This window comes from Furipterus horrens, unplaced genomic scaffold (genome assembly GCF_987537825.1).
Source record: "Furipterus horrens unplaced genomic scaffold, mFurHor1.1.pri manual_scaffold_5, whole genome shotgun sequence".
NCBI lineage: Eukaryota > Metazoa > Chordata > Mammalia > Chiroptera > Furipteridae > Furipterus > Furipterus horrens.
Window position 1 is genome coordinate 130,775,223 of NW_028327175.1, and position 24,364 is coordinate 130,799,586.

At 49.8% G+C, this 24,364-nt stretch overlaps 1 protein-coding gene across 2 annotated transcripts in view; it reads left to right on the forward strand.

The window, feature by feature from the left end:
• The window catches only part of RET (ret proto-oncogene), an 84,900-nt gene that overhangs the window by 39,657 nt on the left and 20,879 nt on the right, over positions 1-24,364 (forward strand). For both annotated transcript variants that reach the window (XM_090277805.1, XM_090277804.1), the window contains exons 2-11: positions 8,958-9,221; positions 10,863-11,150; positions 13,836-14,077; positions 15,248-15,443; positions 17,022-17,221; positions 18,637-18,895; positions 19,643-19,768; positions 20,652-20,762; positions 21,324-21,446; positions 22,369-22,625. In XM_090277805.1, the coding sequence (XP_090133931.1) occupies positions 8,958-9,221; positions 10,863-11,150; positions 13,836-14,077; positions 15,248-15,443; positions 17,022-17,221; positions 18,637-18,895; positions 19,643-19,768; positions 20,652-20,762; positions 21,324-21,446; positions 22,369-22,625 (2,066 nt within the window). The remainder of the gene's footprint in view (positions 1-8,957; positions 9,222-10,862; positions 11,151-13,835; positions 14,078-15,247; positions 15,444-17,021; positions 17,222-18,636; positions 18,896-19,642; positions 19,769-20,651; positions 20,763-21,323; positions 21,447-22,368; positions 22,626-24,364) is intronic.

Here is a 24,364-nt window from a genome sequence, read left to right on the forward strand (position 1 = left end):
ACAAACAAATGAGTGAAATTGAAACAGAGGCATGTAGACAAGGAGCAGTCTAACAGTGGGGGAAGAGAGAGAAGGTAGGTAAGAACGGGAAGGGTCTAGTCAAAGAACTAGTATAAATAACGCTTGGACATGGACGACAAGGTGGGCATTGAATGTAGGAGAAGGGTGGGCAGGGTGGGGGCAAGCAATGGGGGGAAAAGTCAGACAACTGTAATAGAAAAACAATAAAATGAATGAATGAATGGATGGATGGATGGATGGATGAGTGAATAAGTAAAAAGAAAATACAAAATAAAATCAAGCATTTTTTGTTTTATTTTTTACTGATGTAAATAGCACTGTAAAAAAACATTACTAAAACTCTCTTTGTGACAAAAGGAAATACAAAACAGGGGGGAAGCTTGCATATATATGACCAAAAATGTACAGGAATATAGCTCTTTTATTTTTACATAATTTAATATGCTATTTTTATATGCACCATAACTCTCCTTTCAAGGCACCTTTTTTGTTTTTTAAACTGTCAAATGTCCAATGCAATGCTTAAAAAAGAAGAAGAAATTCACCAATTTTGATGTTTTTTAAATGCATGCTGGTATGTCGGGTGTCACCATACAATCTAACAAAGTTTTTTGGAATGAAGGTAAAGGCAACTAAGTGCTACTTGAACCATGTAACAGAAGAAACAAAACAAACTTTCTGGCCTACCCAATATTTTCCCATACGCCTTGCCATCAGCCAACACCCTCCTTTCTGTTCCAATATAGTTAGGACCTGGTGTCGTACCAGTACCATAGTAGGCTGCCCCAAAGAAAACTTCTCAGCTTCCTAAACGATGTTATTGCTTCAAGACATGGTGACCATCCCTCTGTCATGTAATCCAACTTCTTTGAGAGATAAGCTATGGGTCTGGAATTTTTCCCAAAATCTGGATTAGTAAACCCCGTCCAATCCCCTGCCTTTCATGAATGTACAATGTGAAAGGTTTCTGTAAATTGGGCAATTCTAGTGCAGGTGCCAAAACTAGCTTTTCCTTCAAGGTATTAAATGCTACCTGATAATCTCTTGTTCATTTGAAAGATTCAGAGTGCAGGCCTTTCAAGGAATTGTACAGTGGTTTTGCCATAAGTCCAAAGTTTGGACTCCAAATCTGGCAAAACCCTGCAATTCATAAGAACCCATGAAGCTGCTTTCAATTCTTCAGTATATTTATTGTAGCAATGCCTTGCTTTCTATCCACCATCAAGCTCCTAGTACCCTGTTTCAGTTGAATTCCCAGTTATGCCACTTCCTATTTGGAATTCTGAAATCTGGACCTTATGAGGTGATACCTTATATCCCCCCCCCTTTTTTTTGCCAAATGATTTAGAACTGTGATTGTGTTGAGCAAACAGTCCTCATAGGTATTACTAGTTATCAATATGTCATCTATGTATTGCAGAAGAACTCCTGATTTCAATTGAATATTCCTTAAGTCCTTTGCTAATACTTCCCCAAATATAGTTGGGGAATTTCTAAATCCTTGTAGTGACACAGTCCAACAGTATTGGAGCATGGCTTTTGTTTCTGTGTCCTGCCATTCAAAGGCAAATAGTAGTTGAGCACATTGATGTATTGGAATGCAGAAAAAGGCATCCTTCTGTCTAGGACTGAAAACTATTTGCTATCCCCAGGCACCGTAGTCCACAGATTATAGGGGTTGGGCACTGCAGAATGAATGCCCTGAACAATGTCATTTATGGCCCTAAGATCCTGTACAAATCTATATTAATCAGAGTGAGGCTTTTTGACTGGCAAAATGGGACTGTTATAGGGAGACTGGCATGACAGAAATAGTCCCTATTTTAATAATTTTTGTAATATTGGCAGAATCCCCTCTAAAGCCTCCTTTTTAAGGAGATACTATTTCTTCATTCGGGTCCATGCCCCTTCTTTTAGATTAATTTTTATGGGTTGGATATTAACCACTTTACCTGTGGTTCCATCAATCCAAACAGTTTGATCAACCTGTTCATATGTCTCAAGTGGGAAGAGTTCACCTCCAGAACATTCTGAGCAAGTCAGGAATGCCTGGAGCTGGAGACCAAGTTACAGTGGGACCTCTACATATAATTGCTGATTCCAGGAGAAAAAGTTACTTGTGCATGCAATTTGCAATGTAAATCTTGGCCCAGTAGTGGAATAGAGCAGTCTGGCATGTAGAGAAAACTATGTACAATCATTTCATCACCAAGCTGGTATTCTAGGGGATGAAGGAATACCTGTTTTTGTAATTGTCCAGTCACTCCAGTAACCATTATTGCATCTGGACTTATATTGGTTAATTTTGTATTCAGCACTGAGTATGTATCTCCTGTATCTAGAAGGAAATCAATAGGCTTGTTCTCCACCATCAACTGAACCCAGGGCTCCTATGGGGAAATAGTAATTGGTCCAGAGTTACCCAAGGGAGCCCCTGGGTCTCCTCATTCACCATCAGAATCCCCTCTCCTTTTTAGGATTTCTTGGTGATGGTTTTTGTCACCTCTGTAATTTCTTTTGAGTTTTTGGTGCTCTCTTCTCCAATGGCCCTCCTCCTTGCAATGGGCACATTGGTTGGTGCCTAGTGGGCCTCTTCTCTTCCCTTATGGTCCTGCTTCTCCTTCTGGTCTTGCCCCCTGTTTCTAAGAACACTGTGGCTTGCTTTATCTTCCTTGCTTCCCAGATGCCATAGACTTTAAATGCTACACCTACCAGCTAAGAGGGATTAATTCACAATGCCCCATCTAAACTCTGGAGTCCCCTTCCAATATCCAGGGTACTTTGCACAACAAAATCCATGTTCACCATCCACACATTTTCTGGTGCCTGTGGGTCAGTATCAGTATGCTTTCTATAGGCCTGATAGATCCTTTTTAAAATTCAGAAGGGCTCTCTTCTGCATAAGGGCCTGCATCATATTCGGGCTCTTTTGCTCAGGCACCCCCCTCCCAAGCCCTTCCAATATGCACCCTGTGTAAAGTTCCAGGAAGGCCTGATCTCCACCACTTGGGTCCAACTCAGGCTCTGTCAGGGAATTACCCCAGCTGCATTGGGGAGTGCCATTGATACATATTCTCTTCATAGAAGCATTGGGCCTCTTCATTAGCCTCATTTATAACCAGCTGTCTGTCATCTGTAGTTAACAAGATTTTAAGGATAACCTGTACACCTGCCCAATTTGGATGATAAGTGGCAAAAATGGAAGTGAAAAGATCTGCCATTTTCTGTGGATCCTCCCTATGAGAGGTTGGAATTCTTCCAATTCAGTAAGTCTGAAGTGGAAAATGGAATATGGGCCCAATAGTAGCCAGCAGATTGGCCTATCCTACAAGATATCACCTCAAAGGTAACTTCTTTACTCCAGATATGGATGCTCCATAGCCAAATTGAGTGCCCTAGCAGATCTTTAAGGGGGAGACCTGTCCTTTATCATACAGGGGAGGGGCCATTGACTCTCTGAGTCCTATTTCAGGGGTAGCTAGTGGTGGGGATGGTGATGGACTAGGTCCTCTGCTATGAACCTTTGTCCCTTGGGTTCAGGGCATTAATGAGGCTTATTTCCTCATCCTCCTCTTATTCCTGTGTCCTACTCTCAAGAAGAGGTTTCAAGGTCCCCTCTTTTCTCTGCACTGTCAAGCAGACCTCTGTCTCTGGTGAAACCCTATTATGCAATGACATAAATGCCTTGACATAACAAATGTCATCCTATTCGTGCAATTGTTGACAATACTATTTCAACTGTATAATGCTACAGTAATCTAGGGAATGATCCATGGGCCACCTTTAACCACAATCCAAAACATATGTAGGCCACACAGTATTACAATAATAAACCAATACCTCTTTAGACATTGAATAATGGTTGTACATACTCCAGTCCACTAAAATTCTACCCACTGGACTCCCTGTAGGAACCAACCCAGAACAACCCCTGCTGGCCTGGATACATAGCACACCCAACCCTATGACCCAAAGAAGCTAGGAAACCTGGGAACAGATAGACAAAACTGACATCCATGACTGCATTAATCCAACAAACACTCACAAGGTAGTTTTCTGCCAACCAGTCTCACAGTGGTCCCGAAGCAATAGCCTACCCAAAACTTGGCCAGTCCTCACCCAGGCTCTGGTTCACAGCACCAAAACTCTTATAATCTCTTCTCCTTCCCAGAATCTGTTCCCTTCCCAGACCCATTTTCTTTCCACCTTCCAGGCATGCAGAGAAATTCCCAGCAACTGAGAAACCCCACAGTCCTGTACCTTGGTGGGGGTGACCTCCCACAAGCTACTAGGGCCCCATGTTGTATGCCATTACTGTTACCAAAATCAGCAAGTGGTGGTCCTACTGCTCTCTGCCAAGCAGGCAAAACTCTGGAGACAGAGTTCAGTGGAAAGGAAAAGGAACCTTTTATTTTAATGACCATACAATTGTAAATAAAGGCAGGTTTCTGCCTAAAAGCCCATTCTTTTTAAAATACCCAAAGAAAAATAACCCTGCCACCCTTTTCAAGACCAGACCAATACTATGCTGCACCTGGAATTTCTTTCCTTTCTTGGGAAAACATAGCCATGCTTCTGGTCACAATCTGCTCAAGGCATCCTTGGAGTCTGTGTGTGCGAACAAAACTCTCACTTGTAGCACACTGCACCTTCCTTGGTTTCTGCCTACTGGTCCAGCATTTGCTCCCCATCTCTTCAGCGTCAGCTTGCCAGTGCACCTGTGATCCATACTGTCTGCAGCTCCATTCCCCAGAGCACTTGCTCTGGTCCTCGGCACTGCTGTGGCTTCCCATGCAGAGGAGGGATGCAAGTCTTGCCATCTGGCCACTCAGCCTCCAAGGCCCACTGGCCCAGGCCTCCTCCCCTTATGCTCTACTGGCCCAGTACCTGCTATGCTCCTGGCCAAGCAGCCTATGGAGTGCTTGGGGAGGGGCGCCAGGAGTGCTCCTGGATCACACAGTCTTCAAGGCCTGCCAGCCCCGGTATCTGAGCCTCCAGTGGCCAACCAGATCGGCGAGGGGACGGGAAAGGAAAGATCATGGTGTTTCTGTGTGCTCTACCTTTTGCAGATGACCCTCAGAGTCCCCAGCATGACGGAAGTAGATGGGAGGGTATGTCCCTCTTTCCAATCACCTCCCTAGCCTGATGCATGTGCCCTACATTCTTCTTTCTACTGAGTCATGCCACTTTGTTCCTGTTGCCAGGGAAATGTGTGCATGTACAGGTCCTGGTGCTTCCCAACCCCACCCTTATTTCTGGGGGAGGGTCCCCCTGTAACAACTCTCTGAAGACCCTAAGGCTGAGGGAGGGTACCCAAGGAAGGAGCCCCCTCCCCAGGCTGGGTTCAGAGCTTACTGGGGGAGGTGGGTTGCAGCTCATTGTGCATAGAAAGGTTGGTGGGGTGACCAGGGCTAGGACTGGCTTGCAGTCATGAGACAAGCAGGAGGTGACCCTTTAGGGCACAGGGGAGCCAGGGCTGTGGACAGGCATATAGAAGCATGTGTGTTGTGGGGCTTCAGGATGGTGATTGCTGGACTCAGGCATCGGCTCTGCAGGTACCTAGGGACTGCGTGCAGCTGGGGCAGAGCACACAGGATTTTTCCACAACCCTGTGAAGCAGGAGCTAGAAAAAGCACAGTGTGATAACCAGAAGCAGGAGTTAAGTCCTTGTGTGCCTACAGTGGCCTCCATCAATGAGGCTTAGGATCCTACTCACTGCAGAGAAGGTACTCAGAGAGCCCTGGGAAGGCATGAGAATATGCATGTGTGTGTATGCACATGTGTGCTCTTGTGAAGAGTTGTATTTAATAAATAAGAGGGAGGAGAGGACTAGGGCCTTGTTCCATCTGCATCAAATATAAATCAGTTAAACGTTCCAGTGAAGTATGGAGCATTGGAACCTGCCTTGCCAGGCTTCAGAAAGGTAAAGAAAGAAGCAAAATCATGGCTAGGTGACTGAAATTTTCAGTTCTTACTTGGCAAACTCTGTGGGGTTTACTTGTAAAGGACATGCTGAAGAGAGCCCTGCTGAGAGTAGGATGGCACTTCACGCCACTGAATGTTAGTTCTGAATTTTTTCTCTGTAGGTGAGGGCAGGGTAGGAGCATGTGGGGCCTTGGGCCAGTGGGCCTCTGTCTCTGTTTCCATATCCCATACACTTGTGTCCACAAACAATATAACACATGCATGTGCAGGCACACACACAGGTCTTGACGTTTCCCGTGGTCTCTTGGCAGGTGTGTAGGACCTGCCTGTCCTGTGTGAGCAAAGGCCAGCTCCTCACCCCTCAGCATGGTGTTAGTGCCCAGGGGAAACTGAAGAATTAGAACCGCAAGGTACCGCTGGAAGATGATGCTAACTAAGCCTAAGCAAAACATGTTAGACTAGCTGTTGGGGGAGAATTCTTTCACCACGTGACCTTCCAGAGGTGGAAGGCATAGGTAGGAAAGGCTTTGCAAGTCCTGCTGTTGACCTGCTCAAAGCACCAGAGGCAGGTGGTGGGCAGCCCTGCCTGGTAGAAAGGTACCAACAGCAGGAGGCAGTCAGCCAGAATGGCCCTGGGCCTCCCAGCAGTCTCAGCAGCTGCTTTTATCCTGACTCCCACCATCATTTTTGTTAGCCATTGTGCTGAACTCCAAGATGTAGAACCTCCAACTGTTTGACTTTGGTGACACTTCACCTCCCAGTCTCAGTGTTCTTAACTATGAAATGGGAGAGTAAAGGGACATGCACACAGTGGTTTTAAATCTGAAGTGAGAGACATATAATATGTACCTGTGCAAAGTTTAGGCTTCTCTGCACCTGCACTGGCTTAGCATGTCTCTCCAGCATGTCCTCCTCTGGAGAAACTGAGACCCATACGAGGCCAGCACTCTACAGCCTGTGGAAATGACACTAGTGGCTCATCCCAGGCTCTCCTTATTCACCCGACAAGATTGGATGCATTGCTTGTGGGGCCCAGTATAAAATGAATATGTGTACCCCTTTTTCTAAAATTATGAAGAATTTCAAGACAGTGACAGCAGAGCATTAAACCAAGCATGGGTGCCTTGGGACTGTCCAGGCTATATCCCCTTGAGGTTGGCCCTGCATGCACATCCTCTCCCCTCTTCCCCTCCACTACCTTGCAGCATGTGTTTCTCCATCTAAAAGTGTTTGTGAAAAGGAGGAGCATTAAGGCAGCCACGCCCTGCTTCAGGGACCACCTGAAAGGCATTTTAAGTGTATTTAAGTTTGTTTCTGCTCACAGTCATTACCCAGTCCACAAATCCCTTTTGGCAGCAACAGATGGGGCCCCATATGAGCCAAGAGCAGATAGGGCCCATTCTGCCCTGGCAAATGTAGTCTGGGTTGGGGGAAAACTGGATCACCTTAGAGGTAGGGGTTCCCAGGAGTTTGGCTTATCTCACCTCCCAGCTCCTGAGCCACTGAAAGTGTGTGCACTCAAGGAGACTCCCAAGAAAAGGAACCCCATACTGGATCTGCTCCTACTTCCCTGGCAGCTGGGGCACTCTGGGTGGAGTGTCTCCTCTTTGATAAGACCCATATTCAAGGCCCTCCTCACAGGGCAGCTCCAAAGGCAGCAGGTTCTTCCAGTGACCAGGGCCAGGGGTGTGTGTCCCAAGAGGACAAGCCTTGCAGAGGCTATATTGCTTGTCATGACATAGCTTGGTCATCAGGTCATCACACAGTGTTCCTGTGCTGGTACCCTGGAATGAGAATAAAGACCCCACTTCCAAGGAGGTATCAGGCATACTGAGGAGAGCTGGTAGTCTCATGGGCCTCTGGAAGACTCGGGCTGCCCAGGTCTGTGTGCCATCTCGTGGATGCACAACTGCCCTCCCCTCCCCCACAGCAGCAGTTGGAACCCCAAGGCAGCATCTCAGATCACCAGTAGTTGGTGCATGCCCTGCTGCTGGCTGTGGTCAGCATCTGCCTTCCTCATAGCGTTCCCAACTCTACCCACAGCCCCTTAGTGAGCAGTTTTTTAGCCACAACTTACTTAGGTTGAAATGCACAAACCTTGTCTGTACATTGTTAACAAATGGATATGCCCATGTGACCCACACCCATATCAGGATATGAAACCTTTATGTTCCCCAGAACATTCTTTCCTGCTCTTCCCACTCTGTTGCCTCACCCCCTGCAACAGGTAGCCAGTCCGATTCTGTCATCTAAAACTAGTCTAGAATTGTACCATGTGTATTCTTTTGTGCCTGACTTCTTCAGCTTGGCCTGACATTTGAAACCTGTCTAGGTCGTTGTGTGTATGCATAGCTCATCCCTTTCATTGCTGCTCAAGATGCTGTGCTGTTGGCTTATCCATTCACCCCTGAAGGGCCTTGCAGTTGCTTCCAGTTCATGACTGTGAATAGCCCTGCTGTTTGTGAATAAGTCGTCTGATGGACATATGTTTTCATTCCTCTTGGACAGATGGAATGGGATTTCTGGGTCATATGGTAGGAGTGTGTTTAACTTTAGATAAAAATTTGTTACTTTTCAATAAAGAACTTGATTCATGTTTGGCGACTCTTGTCTGCCCTGCCTATCTAGCTTCAGGTGATGTGTTCCAAAGCCTGCAACAGCTCCCCACATGCATTGTTCACATGCTTATCAAGCTTGAGGCATTGAGAATGATTTTGCAACTGTTATACTCCTCCTTTTCCTCCATTTTATGTTTTAAAGCAGTACATTTTCAGCTAGTGTGTAGCCATACAAACAATTGTGGTGATGTTCTTAGAACTACAGATGAGAGAGTCCTACTATAAGTTCAGAGTTTTAAGTTAGTGAAAAAAATTTTTTTTTTTTGTCCATGAGAATCTTTTATCAAAGTGTGAGATAAAACCACTATAGAATGCCAGTTTGCCTGGGAGGCCTGCTCCTGGCTCAATCATCATCTCCTCCTCTTCCCTCACTTGATTCCCTGTTCCCTGCAGCCCCGCTGGGACTCTACTTCTCCAGAGACACTTACTGGGAGAAGTTGTACGTGGACCAGCCAGCTGGAATGCCCCTGCTCTATGTCCATGCTCTGCGTGACACCCTCGAGGAGGTGCCCAGCTTCCGCCTTGGCCAGCACCTCTACAGTGCCTACAGCACACGACTGCATGAGAACGACTGGATTCGCATCCAGGAGGACACAGGCCTTCTCTACCTTAACTGGAGCCTGGACCACAGCTCCTGGGAGAAGCTCAGCACCCGAAGTAAGGAGCAGGAGTTCTGCCCCCACCCCTTCTTCTCCTCCCACAGCCCACAGCACACTTACACTAAGGCTCAGAGAGTGAACTTCTGCTGTGTGAGAGTGAAAGAGGTTGGCCTGACTCTGTGTCCAGCCTGGGGAGGGAGTCAGAACAAGTTTAGGGGCTGCTGATGACCCTGGGGCTTCCTGATGCTTCTAGCATTTTGAAGGACCTGTGTGGAGGATGTGGATGCTCTCCCCATGCTGGAGCCAGATGGCTTTACCAGTCAGGTTAACAAGGATTTAGGGCTGTGAGAGAGGGGTTAATAGGGACTGGAAAAATCCCAAGGTTTATAAAAAAAAAATTATCTGGAACTTGCTGGAGAAGCAGCAAGCTGACCTTGATACTTGGTGAGGACTTGGTTCTGGTACCAGGGAGGAAAGTGAAACAGAAGGAAGACCTGACCAGGTCCTCAGAGCAGGGGTCAGAGCCTGAGTGAACATAATGTGCGACCCTGGTATAGGGAGGAGGAAGGGGTGTTAAGTAGAAGTTTGCCTTGAGGCACAAAATGTGATAGTACACACAGTAGCTATGCAGCGAACCCTCACATCAGCCCTGAGCTTCTATGTGTGGGTAAGAGGCAGCCTGTGAATGCAGGTGCGTGGCACTGCCCAGCAGGGCAGAATGACTGCACCTATTTGCCGAGTAAAATCAGGGTTTCTAAGTAAACAGCATACCCTAGGTGGTTCCTGAAGGAGTTGGTATCTGAGATGGATTTTATTTATGCACACACTTACTTGCCATCATCTTCCTCCAAGCCCCCTGTGGGAACTTGAAGAGCCAGGGTCGCTGGGGTAGAGGCAAGAATGGAGTTTGCTAAGGGTTCGTGATTGGAGAGCAGCCTCATCCACCTGTTGGGTAGAGGCAGGAGAGAAATCACAGTAATTTAAACAGGGAAAATTTGTGTAGAGAATTAGTAACTACAACAGGGAATTGGAGCAATGGCAAACAGGCCAGTAAGAGGCAAAGAGAACTAATGAATATGGGAAAAGCAGATGTGAGGAGCACCCACTACCCTAAGGCTGAGAGAGAGGGTTCAGAAAGAGTCCCCCATGCTAGCTGAGGTCCAGACCTCATTGGAAGGACTGTCACTGTGGTGCCCTATGATAGAATTTGCTGTAAATCCCACCTCTAGGTGCTAGGTACTCTGTCCACAGGATACGTCTCTGCAGAAGAGCTCCGTGATGAAACTGACTGGAGGAGGGTGTGAAGGGGATGCCCACATTCAGCAGAAGTGGCCCTAGGGAAGCTGTCCACCTGGTGTTAGACTCCAGGCTTAGGGCACCCCTCTGAGTGATAGAGAGGCTGGTGGGGGAGACAGTTGGGAGAGGCTTTAATCCAGCACTCAGGGCATCTCCCTGAGGAAGAGTATTTGAGCTGAGACCTGAATGACGAGAGAGGTGGGCCTATGGTGCTTCTCTAGTCAGTGGCAGATAAGCAGGAGGTTATGGCGAGGTCAGAGAGCCCCGCAGAGCCCTAGGGACCATGATGAGGACCGGGCTTTACACCAACCCTGGAACTCCTGCCTCCTCCCCTTTCTGTTCCACAGAACCTGACAGGTGCGGGTGACACCCCACTGAGCTTGACTTCTCTCTCTCTCTGCAGATGGCGGCTTTCCCCTGCTTACTGTCTATGTCCAGGTCTTCCTGTTACCCACATCCCTGCGTGAGGGCGAATGCCAGTGGCCAGGCTGTGCCCGTGTGTACTTTTCCTTCATTAACACCACCTTCCCAGCATGTGGCTCCCTCAAACCCAAGGAGCTCTGCTTTCCTGAGACAGGCCTCTCCTTCCGTATTCGGGAAAACAGACCTCCTGGCACCTTCCACCAGTTTCGCCTGTTGCCCGTGCAGTTCCTCTGCCCCAACATCAGCATGGCCTACAGGCTCCTGGGAGGTGAGTGCCAGCCTCATGGTCCATTCCTTAGTTCCCACAGGGTGACAGGTGCAAGGCTGTGAGCCCATGATGTGAGCCATGTGGTTTATTCTTTGCCACCACATCAGTTCATTTAATATTCTAGAAGTATTTGTCGTATACCTGCAGTGGGCCAGACATGCTCTAAGGGCTAAGAATGTGACAAAACCACCAGAAATCCTGCCTGCCTGCAGCTTCCATTCCTGTGGAAGATGGAAAACACACATGTACTAAGGAAACTAAGTGACCTCTGAAAGGGGCCAGGTAGGAAGTAAAGCCAAGAAAATGTGAGTGGTGTAGACTGCTATCTTCAGTTGGGCAGTGAGGGAAGGAGGCACTAGAGGCATGATGGGAGGGTGCCAGGCAGTCGGGCTAGTTCCTTCAAGAGTGCTAAGGTGGAATCCCATGAAGCTGGAGTGCTGTGAATGACAAAGGAGGGTGGAATTAGATGAGGGCAGAGAAGTTCCTGGGGAGTGGGCAGAGCTTCCCAGTGAGGGACTGGGGAATCATGGAAGCATTTTGAAGAAGGCATTGACAGCACCTAACTTATCTTTAAAGGATTAGTCTGGTTGCTGTGAATGATTTGGGTTGGGGGTGGTTTAGAGGGGGAAGCATGGGGACAATTGGGAGGCTACAGGAGGTATCCCTGAGCAAGATGATGAGGACTGAGAGGAGGATGGAAGTTAAAGGACAGTAAGAAGCAGACATGTTCTGGGTATGTTTTGAAGGAAGATCCAGCAGAATTTCCTGATGAGTTTAATGTGTGGTGTTGAGGGAAAGAGGAGACCAAACAACGTTCCAGGATTCTGCCTGAACAGCTATAGGGACAGCCAAATTGAGGAGTTGGCCCTGCCTTCAGATGGCCACATAACAGTCCTGAGTGGTGTAGGGGAGGGGAGGGAGTTGGATCCCAGTGGAGATGAGGAAAAACAGCTGAACAGTCACATAAGACACCATTTAAAGACAAGGACCTAGGACTCAAAGAGGACACAGAGGCTGGACTGCTAGTATGTGGAACCTGGATTCATATCAGGTTTATTTCACATACATGGTAATAATGTAAAAAAACAAACAAACATCAAAATAAAAGTAGTCACACACACACTGCCCCATTGCATTTGATTTGCCCCATGGCAGGGATAGCTATCTTTATGTAAGATTATTGCAAAACATATGGTTTAGAATCCATATGCTCTTTCTGGATAAAAATTACATAATTAAATTTAGTTGAGCATTTTTTGTAACTATCAACAGTAGAGGGAAAAATTATATAACAAGCATTTCCCACACATATAATCCACATGTTAATATGTGGCTCTGATGTGAGAGTCTGTGATTTCCCACCAACTGTAGTTGACATAACCTTCCTGTGTCATCTTCAAACCTTTGGCATTTTTCCTTTTCTGGGTTTTTCCTGGGGGATGAAATTCTAGGACAGGCTTGGATTGAAGAGTGTGTTGTTGCTGATCCTCCCTTCACTGGTCTGTGGGGAAATACATGAGTCTCTAAAATACAGAAGTGCTTGGCAAGAAGCAGGCACATTATTCTCATCCACTCATCTTCTGGTGAGGAAAGAGGAGCATAGCATAGCAACCAGCCTCAGCCAGAGAGCCAGGACCTATAGATGCTGAACCTGGCACTTGGAAGTGTTGTGTATTAATATCAAATCATTCACCAAATGCCCTATGTTTGGTTTCAAGTGGTGGAATTGTGGCTTTACTTCCCAGATTCTCTAAAATGAGCACATATTTCTTTCATAATAAAAACAAAAACTCCGTCGTCGTCGGCAGCCGTCCGTCTCGAGAGACGATGGTGTAGCTTCTTAAGAGTCTATCTGCACCGCCGAGAATGGCTGTGCAGTCCGACTCGGGAGTGACATGGTATCCGTCTCCTCCCGTGTTGAATCGACATCTTGTGATGACGCTGAAGCTACAGAGCCTGGGCAGGGTAATATGGAGGGTCTGCTGTTGCCCATGCAGCAGACCCCCCCTCTCTTCGCAGCTGAAGGGTCCAAGGGAAAGACGGAGTCGATACAGCTTGGGTTCAGGTGCGCCGCAGGAGTTGCCGGTGTTGACTACAACGTCAAACCGCCTTAGGGACTCCGGCTCCGGATTTTCTGTCGGGGTTTACTCCCTTAGCCTTTCCCCTGAAGAGGTATGCCGCAAGGCAGCGGAGGTTTTTTGGAGTCAGAGTTTTCCTTCTCTGATGTACCCTGACTGGAAGATCGAACCAGCGACACTTAGCTCGCAGGCCGACGCTCAATCCACTGAGCTAAACAAAAACTAACCTTTTTTAAACAAAGCAGAAAATGCTGGCAGCTGGATCTGTAGGCCTGCAACCTGGTTGAGCTGGTGCCACTCCACAGCTGAGGCAGGGTGGGGAAGTGGTGCAGGGCCCTCACAGGTGACGAGGGTGAGGACCTGATTCAGGCCTCCTGATCCCCACTCCCTTCATCAACACTAGGGAAAGCTGTAGCCACAGGAAAGCTCATTAGTACACAGTCCTGCAGACTGTTCTTGAGGCACTGGGCCCCCTTCTTAGCCAAGCAGGGGGAGCTCCAGAGAGCCCCTCCCCTGACACCATTCCTGCTGGGCCCCTAAAAAAGGCAGCTGAGCCTGTCTCCAGCCCAGAATCACGCTGTGGTTTCCTGGTCTGCTTGGTGTGCAGGTGAGAATCTGCCCTTCCACTGCGCCTCAGACAGCCTAGAGGTGAGCACGCGCTGGGCCCTGGACCGAGAACGCCAAGAGAAGTATGAGCTGGTGGCTGCCTGCACGGTGCGCTTGGGTGCACGTGATGAGGATGTAATGGTGCCCTTCCCCGTGACTGTGTATGATGAGGACGACTCACCGCCTACCTTCCTCGAGGGTGATGGCATCGCTAGCGCCATAGTGGAGTTCAAGCGGAAGGAGGTGCTTGTCCCTCTATGTGCTTGTCCATTGTCTATTGTCTCTCTGTTTGGCGCCTATCTCTCCCTCTGCTGTTTATTCTTTGGTCTATTTGGCTGTCTGTCTAGCCATCCAGTCATGAGGCTGACCATCCCTCTAATTGTTTTTGTTTGTTGGTTGTCTGTCTGGGCTTTCTGCCTGCCTCCAGGGTAACCCATCCAGCTCCCAGCTGGCCCCTGACTGGGGAGGTGTGGGCACTGGGAGCCCAGCTTGTGTCCCAGCAGGCAGGCAAGGCTGAGGTCATGCCTCTGGGGGGCACATTTGTGCCCCCAGGAAGATAGAAAACAGCAGCAGACCAGGAGAACACTCCCTTCCACCAGCACTCAGTCTTCACAGGGGCACTTTTGAGGCTCCTGGAGGGTAGCCTGGAAGTGGAGAAAGGCAGGACTAGGAACTCTGGGGGACCACCACCTCCCATCCTAGCCCCAATCCTCTGGTCACATAAATGGAGCAAACTTCCACCTGCTGGTCCTCAGGTTGTCTTGCAGCCAGCCAACTGGCAGTTGCAATGGGTGGGTAGGCAGGTGGTGTGTTATCTTTGCCTGCCTCTCTGGATACCCAGGACTAGGTTGGTGAGGGTGCCAGTGGGACAAAAGCAGATCTCGTGAAGAAATGTCCCTGAGTCTGTCAGGAATGCCTTGGGGTGACAACAGAGAACCCAGTTAGCAAAGAGAGCAGAGGTGCCTGTGCCTTTGCTTAGAACTTTCCTTATAACTCTTGCCAGCCTCATGTACAGATGCTTAGAGGAGAGTATTCTAAAATACACCTAGGCATGGATCCTGGCTCTGCCATGCATCGCTGAGTGACACTGAGCTCATTCTCCACCCTATGAGGCACAGCTGTCTCGAGGGAGAGTGGGGTGTTCACCTGTCAGCAGAGTACCAAGCACCTGCTCTAATCCATCCTTACAGGAAGTCTGTAGATACCTATCACACCTGTTGTACAGGTGAGTTGTGGCAGAGTGGCCCAAGGAGGGTGACTAGGCCAGGCTGGCAAGTACCCTGTGGGGATTTAAACCCAGGTCAATCTGTCCCTAGAGCCAGCTCTGTGAATACCTAGTCTACTTGTGGGGCATGTACTCAATTTCAGTCTTGGGCTGCAAGAGATCTGACTGGCACCTCCTGTTTTCTGCAGGGCACTGTGGTGGCCACACTGCATATCTTTGATTCAGATGTGGTGCCAGCGTCTGGAGAACTCCTGAGACGATACACAAGCACACTGCTCCCTGGAGATGCCTGGACCCTCCAGACCTTCCGTGTAGAGCACTCACCCAATGAGACCTTGGTCCAGGCCAATGGCAACTTCATTCGAGCAACTGTGCATGACTACAGTAAGAGGGGCTGGGCGCAGCCTGGCTGGGCCCCCAGGAAACTGGCAGCTCCTGTTCCTGGTAGGGAAGCACCCTGTATGTACTGACACCTGGCCTGGCCCTCTGAGCCCCAGGCAGCTGCTCCTTCCACCCTCTGTCCAGCTGTTTATCTCTGCTAGGCTCACCTCAGCCACCTTTCTGGATTTTTACAAGCTATCCTCTCTTCCTGAACTGCCCCTGGTTGACCCTGGCACTACACCATCACACTTCCTCATGCTGACCACACTGGGGATCACTGCCCACTAGAGACACATATGTCATTGCCTCAGTCCTTCTTTGGACCCTGGTACCTACTTTGCTGCTCCTCAGGTGCCCAAGTGCCCTGGGGATTATTACCACCCCCCGCCCTGCTAGCAGTTTTCTACTAACAGCAGTTGGTGAACAGTAGCAACTTTGTGCCCTTGAGCTGGAAGACCCTGAGATAATTGTCCTATCTGGATGCTGGAATGTAACTGCAGGTATAGGCACCAGGTACCAGCAGTGTTCACCTACAGAATGGGGCATCTTCATTATCTGTGTGGCCTCCCCGCCTGCCTTCCGAGCTCATGTTTTCTGGGATCATCTTCCAAATACTCCACTTATTCTTGGATCCTTGTCTTGGGATCTGCTTCTGGAGGAACCCAGGTCAATGGTACCTTTACCCCTTACTGCCTGGCTTAATTCTGTTTGTTTCACATCCTCCCCTCCACTACCAAGCCTTTGAAGATCTCCTGCCTATACAGGGGAAAACATGACCCATGCCCTGGCATGCTCACTCTGTACTCTGTACCAGAGCCACCTGCCTCCATCTTTCTGTCTCCACTGAGCTAAAACTGCAGCCTTGGCTCATGGCCAGTGCACAGAAGTATACAAGCTCTGAGACCCAGGGGGCCCATGGAGTCCATTCTCCACTGGAAGCTGCTGCTGTTGAAAGTTCTCTGGAGGAACTGGAGGACCAATGCAGTGTTCCCAGAGCCTCAATGGTGTCATGTCTTTACCTCTTGTGTGCCCACACATCACACACGCACATGCCCAACACACACACCCATACACATACTTCTACACACACTAACTCCCACACACACACACCTCACACATACATACCCTCACACCGTATATACTCCATACACAACACATACCCCAACACAGATACACACATATATTTCATATACATCACACACACACTCCCAGCACACATATACATACTCTCACATACGTATATACTCCATACATAACCCCACACAGACACACACATATACCCCATACACTACACACATACAGCACATTCCCCCCCTCCCAGACACATACCCATACTCAACACACACACATTATTTACATATACATGTTACCACCCAGCTGAGAAGGGCTCTCTGGACTTCCAGCTCAGTACAACAGCTAACATTTAAGGAGTGCTTCTAACTTATTGCCAACTGCTAGGTTCTTCTTTTTGTACATTGTGTGTGTGTGTGAAAGTATGTGTTTTCACCCATGTGCATGTGTGGGCAAGGCATGCATCTGGGAGTAAGCATAATGCAGTCATCACCATGCCTCCACCTGCAGGACTGGTTCTCAACCGCAGCCTCCCCATCTCAGAGAGCCGCACCCTGCAGCTGGCTGTGCTGGTCAACGACTCAGACTTCCAGGGCCCCGGGAAGGGCACCCTCCTCCTCCACTTCAATGTGTCTGTGCTGCCAGTCAGCTTGCGCTTGCCCAGGGCCTACTCCTTCACTCTGAACAGGAGGGCTCGCCGTTTTGCCCAGGTGAGCCTTCATCCCAGTGCCATCCTGGGAGAGAGGTTGAGGGGTGGGGAACTTCTAGTCTGGGACTCTCCCAGGCTGAGACACTGCATCTAGCAGATTGCAAGCAGGATTAGGGGTGGGTGACACCCCATCCCTAGGCTAATGAGAACATGAAGTGGCCTAAAGAGAGGCATGGGCTCAGGGCCTCTCCCTTCTTGGTATCTTTAATTTCTGTCCTCTCCTTTCTCAGTATCTTTAAGACATGTTTTGTATTAATGTAAGAGCAACACCAGGCAAAACATATGTATGCTTACTTAGAAAGATGTTCCTGGTAGATTAAGTGAAAAAGTGGTTTGCAGAAATGTTCATGTCATATGGCTCCATATGTTCAAATACAAAACTTCATGATGGGAATTTATGAACTGTGGTGCCTTCTGCAGGAGGTAGGTGCGGAACACTTCTACTTTTCTTCTGCAAGTGTATTTATGTTTGTCATAGGAAAATAATTAGAAGTGGAAAAAATTAGTAATCAGTATTTGCAAATGAAGAGAAATCAAACTCTTCAGCATTTTGGTGCAGTTCTTTCTATAACGCATCTTATAAGTGCTTTTAAAGTTTACTTGAAATTACAGCAGGCATATGGTTTAGCATGCTGCTTCTTTCTAATGGAGCAGCTGTGGATGACCTGTTTAGGGCCACATATTATTGTCTTAGTAGTAGTTTCTGTGGTTGGTTCCCATGCCCCCTTCACTTCCAGCAGCCACCTGGGTCCAGCATAGGAAGGGGAGGGTGTCCTTCTCCTCCTTAGTACATACCCAAACTCCTCAACTTGCCACCACCCTCAGCCTTTCATGGAGGGAGACATCAAGGATGGTAGGATGTGACAAGGCAGCCCCTCTTTCCCAGGAGTTTCAGCCAAAGTTCCAGGAAAGTTCCTGGTCCTATATGAGACAGGTAACCACTCTACATGATCATGTGGCCAGTTGCTGTACTCTGACCAAGTGAGTGACCTGGCAAGGTGGGCTATTTCAGCCACATGCAGTGAGAATAGGAACTGGTGTTCCCCAGGGCAAAACTGGTCTGGCCAGAAACAGCAAGTGTGGTACATAGGAGAGAGCCAGCTGGCCTTTGTGCCCAAATGAGGGAGCCATTGAGGACTGAGGCACTGTGTCAGCCCTTCCAGAGAGGGCCAGCTGCTAAATCAGACCTCATTGCCCTGCTCCTAGAAGCAGGGGTGGGTGGCGTGTGATAGCCTGGGCAGAGCAAGGCCAAGCAGGTGGATGGGGGATGGAGCGTGGGGGTTTGGGGGGTGGGGCGCTGCCATTCTCAGGTGAGCAGGGGACTGTTTCAGGACTGAGACTGCCAGGAGTCCCTCCAGCCACCATCACAAACCCATTCAGCCACACAGCTAAGGCACCCCCTCTGCCCATGCCTAGGTGGGGAAAGTCTCCGTGGAACACTGCGAGGAGTTCACCGGCATCCATGTACAGTATAAACTGCAGCTCTCTGGTGCCAACTGCAGCGCCCTCTCAGTGGTCACCTCAGCTGAGGATTCCACTGGGACCCTGTTCGTGAATGACACGGAGGCCCTGCGGCGACCTGAGTGTGCTCAGCTCCAGTACACACTGGTAGCTACTGACCGGCCAACCCGCAGGCAGGCTCAGGCCTCATTGTTCATCACCATGGAAGGGACATGTGCGTTCTGAGGCCCCAGGGAGGGAGGGCGGGGATGGATGAGACATGATACTGCCGTGGGCTTCCCTCCCACAGAAGGGACCTGGTCCTGTCCCCTCCTGTTAGACTGGTGGCTTTCCTGAGCCTGAGTCTCCTTTCCTATAAAATGGGAATAACAGTGCATTGCGCATAGTGGGGATGGAAGGATAAGAAGAGGAAGCGTGAACCAGCTCAGCCCAGACAGACTACATAGTAAACAGAGCCGCTTCCCATCACCGCTGTCAGAGCATATGCACATGCACTTGCTTCAGGGCTGCCAGATAAAACACAGCATCCTGATTAAACTTGAATTTCAGATATAAAAAAAAAAAAAGCAATGTTTTTGGTATATGTCCTACACAACCTCTGCAATCTCTCAGGAAACAAATTTTTAGGTATGTCAATGAAACATCAGGGACATGCTTACACAAAGCAGATATTCACTGTTTATCTGAAATTCAGGTTTAACTGGGCATCCCTGGTATCCTTGGCCAGGCCTGGCTACCTCACATCCTTCCTCTATACTATCCTTGCCCAGTGGCTGTGCCCTCTTTGTGACTGTGGTGCCACCTCCTTTTCCCAGCAGCCCCATCACTCCCCTGCACCTGGTGCTGAGTTACTCCCTCCCATCTGGGCTCAACCCATGGGGTTAGCTCAGCAAGTGCTGCCTCTGTCCATGGGTGCTAGGTGGATACGGGGCCCCTGTGACCTGCTTTCTTCTACCCCTAGACATAGCTGAGGAACCAGGCTGCCCCCTGTCCTGTGCAGTAAGCAAGAGGCGGTCGGAATGTGAGGAGTGCGGTGGCCTGGGCTCTCTGACGGGCAGGTGCGAGTGGAGACAGGGAGATGGCAAAGGTAGGCCCCATGCAGAGCCAGAGGCCTGTGGCCAGGCAATCAAGAGGGGTGATAATGGCTGAGTGCAAATTGGGTCTGTGCAGGCTCCTCTCAATCCTTGTCTATTCCCCAGAGCCTGTCCCCGTCATGGCTCCTAATGCTGGGAGGTGGGCATGAGTTCAGGGTGTGGGTGGCACAAGGACATTCAAGCTATTCATCGCTGACAGAACAAAGGTGCTCAAGGCTGGACTCCCTTTGGCTTGGGAAAGTCTGGGTCAAAGCTGGGATGTGCAGGGGACAGAGAAGCTCTACGTGGGAAGTCCCAGGCCAGGGAGAGTATCCCTAAGCAGGAATGACCTAAGCTGACTTAGGTATGAAAAGCGGCCAACTCCAAGCTGCAACTACCACTATGAGGGTCCCTTTCATGGTACAGCCTTGCAAGGGGTCTGGTGTTGTTTGGCCTCTTCTGATCTCCTGGGTGTCAAGCTAGCACAACTCTGGAACAACTGGCCTCCATCTCTCACCACCGAGGTTGCCCAGTGGATTCAGGCCCACAAGCGCTTCTCACGGATGCCCCTGCTGGTGAGGCGCTTGTGTGGTTCTTCTCTGTTCTGGCCTTGGAGGGGCAGGGTTGGCTCTGAGGCCTAGGGCACCACCCTCCTGGCTCTGAACGTCTGCCCAGGGCTGTCTCCCCTTTGTGACTGTGGTGCAACCGCCCTTTCCCAATAGTTCCATCACTCTCCTGCACCTGGTGCTGAGCTACTCCCTCCTGTCTGGGTTCAACCCACAGGGGAAGCTCAGCAAGTGCTGCCTCTGTTCATGGGTACGAGGTAGTGACCACCCATTATGCATTGTTGGAGTAGATGCCCCCATGTGGCAGTGACCCACCCACTGTGTGTTGCAGGGATCTCCAGGAACTTCTCCACCTGCTCCCCCAGCATCAGGACCTGCCCTGACGGCCACTGTGATGCCGTGGAGATCAGAAACCCCAACATCTGCCCCCAGGACTGCCTCCGTAAGCACCCCGCAGGGCCTACCCAGACCACCTGAGTTGGGCCAGGGGTGGCAAGTGGGAGAGGCTTGGATTCCTTCTGCAATTCAGCCAAACCAGCCATGTTCCTAGGTTTTATGTGCCTAGGTTTTTCTTAACATTTTATTTAATGAAGAGCTGTCTCTCACACAAAATATTGGAGCCTGATGCCTTGACCCACACTTCATTGTCACCCTCGCCAACTCACAGGGGCGCAGCTCCCTGCCCCCCAATCTGCTGGCCACTCCTGCTATCCCTTCACTGCTTCTGAAAAGCAGCCATGTGTGGGCTTCAGCAAGGGCCCCAGGCAGCCTATGGGCTCCTCCCACCCACTGTGACCAGGGAATGGGCTTGGGGACAGGTTATGCAGAGACTCCTGTCTAGATGATCTGGATTTCTAAACTCAATGCTTCCCCCCACGCCCCCACGTCCCACCTTGGGCCTGAGCAGCTGACATCAGTCAGAGAGGGGCCTCTAACACTCTTGTTGGTAGAGCTGCCTAGTCAGGTCACTCAGGAGGCTGAGGAAGGCTTCCTCTGTCACCAGGGGGCGGCAGCATCATTGGTGGGCATGAGCCAGGGGAACGCTGGGGAATTAAAGCTGGCTTTGGTAACTGCAACTGCTTCCCTGAGGAAAAGAAGTGCTTCTGTGAGCCAGAAGACAACCTGGGTGAGTGGGGCAGGGCCACATGTGGGGCAGGGCTCCCTGTACCTCCTTGCAAGCCAAGGAGGAAACTTGCAAGCCAGTGAGGAAACTGCAAGAAGGCAGTTGAAACCCAGGAGACCCTTATCCTTACCTCTGGGTCTATATTCTCACACCTTTGCAGACAGGAAGCTAGGCCAGGACCTCTATATAGTGCTTTATGGCCCAAAGTTCACTGACAAAGGTTGGGCTGGAAAATTAGTTCCTCCACCAAACAACTAAGTGTCTGCCTCGGATTGTCCTTGTGCAGGGCCTTGGCAGGGCCTTGGCGGGTTAAATGGAACCCTACTCTCCCAGCCAGAACCTCCAGGTGCTCCTTCTGGGAAGGCAGGTGTGGTGGGCATCACGGGCCCCCTGAGCACATGGGAAGGCTTTCCTGCCTGAGCCCAGGGACACTTTCCTGGTATCTGAGTTGTTACTGCATGGCCCTAGGTCCTGAGCCACTTTCCTTCCCTTCTTACTCTTTATAAACAAAACACAAAAGATATTGGAAGTACAGAAGAATAATTTTACCTCCCCACAGCCCCACAGCTGACTTCAGTGCAGCTACCCATGGCTAGTGCTGGTGCTGTGGGCACTGCTCCTGCTGTGGGGCCTAAGGCAGGCTGCTGACACTCTCTGTGCCTCTCTCATTCTTCTGTAAGAGGGTGATAATAGTCTCCAGAGAAGGGAAACTTCTCTAACAGTACCTGCCATGCTGTTGGAATTTGTAGTTATTCACATACCTTCACACCAGCAGCAGTTGGCAGGCTGCTCATAGTTCGTCACAGCAGCCACGTCCCAGCTGCTGTGGACATGGAAGGTTGGAGAATGGTGCTCTGCTGGCTCCTTTTGGAATTTGGGGGAACCCTCCTGGAGCATTGTCCCTCAAAGCCACCCCTACCCACAGACCCACTGTGTGATGAGCTCTGCCGCATGGTGATTGCAGTGGCTGTGTTCTTCTCCTTCATTATCTCCATGCTGCTCTCCACCTTTTGCATCCACCGCTACCACAAGAACACCCACAAGCAACCCATTGCCTCGGCCGAGATGACTTTCCGTCGGCCAGCCCAGGCCTTCCCAGTCAGCTACTCCTCCTCCAGTGCCCGCCGGCCCTCACTGGACTCCATGGAGAACCAGGTCTCTGTGGACACCTTCAAGATTCCGGTGAGGTTCTATGTGGGGCTGCTGAAGGCCCTATAGGTCTAGGCACTGGCCTCTGGGAGTTGCAGAGGGGAAGGGGTAAGCAGCTAATGCATGAGCATTCCAGCAACTGCCCTGCCTTCATGGAAATGACATCCAGGGAAGGCAGAAGGCCATGGGGCAGAGAGCATGAAAGAAGTTTATGGAGTGGAAAATTATGGGTTCTGACCCAGGTGGACTGAGATTTGGACCCTGAGGACACAGTGAGTGCTAGTCATGCTATACCTGACAGAGAGCTCCTGTAGATGTCACAGGGGTTTGGGGGCCCTGAGGAAGAGTGTGGATTTTTCTTAGAGGGTGAGACCTCTGAAGGTTTGGGGTTGAAAAAAAAAGGCCTATGGTCTGCCTTCATTTCCATAGGATTCTCTGTTGGGGAGTCTATATGGTAGGTGCAGAAGTGGGAGCCCAGTGATGAGGGACTGCTCCCATCCAGGTGAGAGATGGCAGCAGGCAGGGGCTTGGTCAGGGTGGAAGCAGGGAGGAGTGTCCATCTGTGGCATGGAGGGTGGGGCACTGAAGGATGAGCACAAAAAGTGTTGGCAGCGTGCCTGAGGCCCCTCAACTCTGTGACTGGCCAGCTGACAGAGTTCTAGCCAGAGCCAGCAGGTGTCCAAGTACCCTTCTCAGTGGGATGACCTGGATCTGAGGGTGTTCCTCAGAGCTCCGATCCCAGCTAGGTCTCCCCTTGGCCTGCAGCACCCCTTAGGCATTCTCACTGGGAAATGTCCAAGGAGCTAGGAACGATGTTCTGAGAGAGACTGAGGAAAGTACTCTCAGAGTGGAGGGTACATGGAAATAAGTCCCACCGCGAGGCTGGTAAACAAGAGCCCGTTAGTGAGGGTCCAAGCCATCAAGGCTGTTTGCAGCTGCACTGCCACTGTAGTTTCCTGTCCAGCTTTTCTAATTCCAATCACTCAGTAGGTAGAGGGGTCTGCAACCTGAGCCAGCAGCATCTCAGTTTCCACAGTAGGCCTCTGGAATCACTCATGTGATTCCTTTACATATCCTGGTAGTTTGTAGTGAGGCCCACTGGAAGAGCAGGGCTGAAGGGTGCTCATGCTGTGAGACACGCGCCATCTTGGCCCACATCACCTGTTGCCCAGAATTCAGAGCGACCAGAGCCCAGTCTGAAACCCAGGGGCCATACTGACTAGCTCTGAGGTCTCAAACATGTTACTCAACCACTTAGCCTTGGTCTGCTCATATATAAAGGAGAATGAAATTTAATATTTTTAAGAGAATCGAATCAGTGATAGCCACATGTGCTCAGTACAGTCTCTGTGTAGTAAATGAAGTTATCCAGTGCAGTGTGGAGGTGAGGACACCAGGGCAGCGATGTCAACTCTGACCCTGACTGTGGGTTCCTAGGAAACCTGAGACAAAAAGACAATACCAGGACATCTGGGAGCTGGCTGGAAGGTGCCCCTGGACATGGTGTTGAAAGGAGGCTGCCTTTGTATCCAAACATCAAAAAGCATAGTTCTGGTCATTCAGGAACAATCATGTTTCCAGTGGTGTCACCTCTATGAGTTGGGCAAACCTGGTAGGGCACATTGTGAACAACACCCAGAAGCCATATCCACGCCCAGCTGCAGGAAAACTTGGAGAGACAGATGTCCAGTTCTGGCACAAGAGGGGAGGTTCCAGACAGGCTTCAGCATCCCAGTCAGAATTCAAGTACACAAACCAAGTTCGGTCTGAGA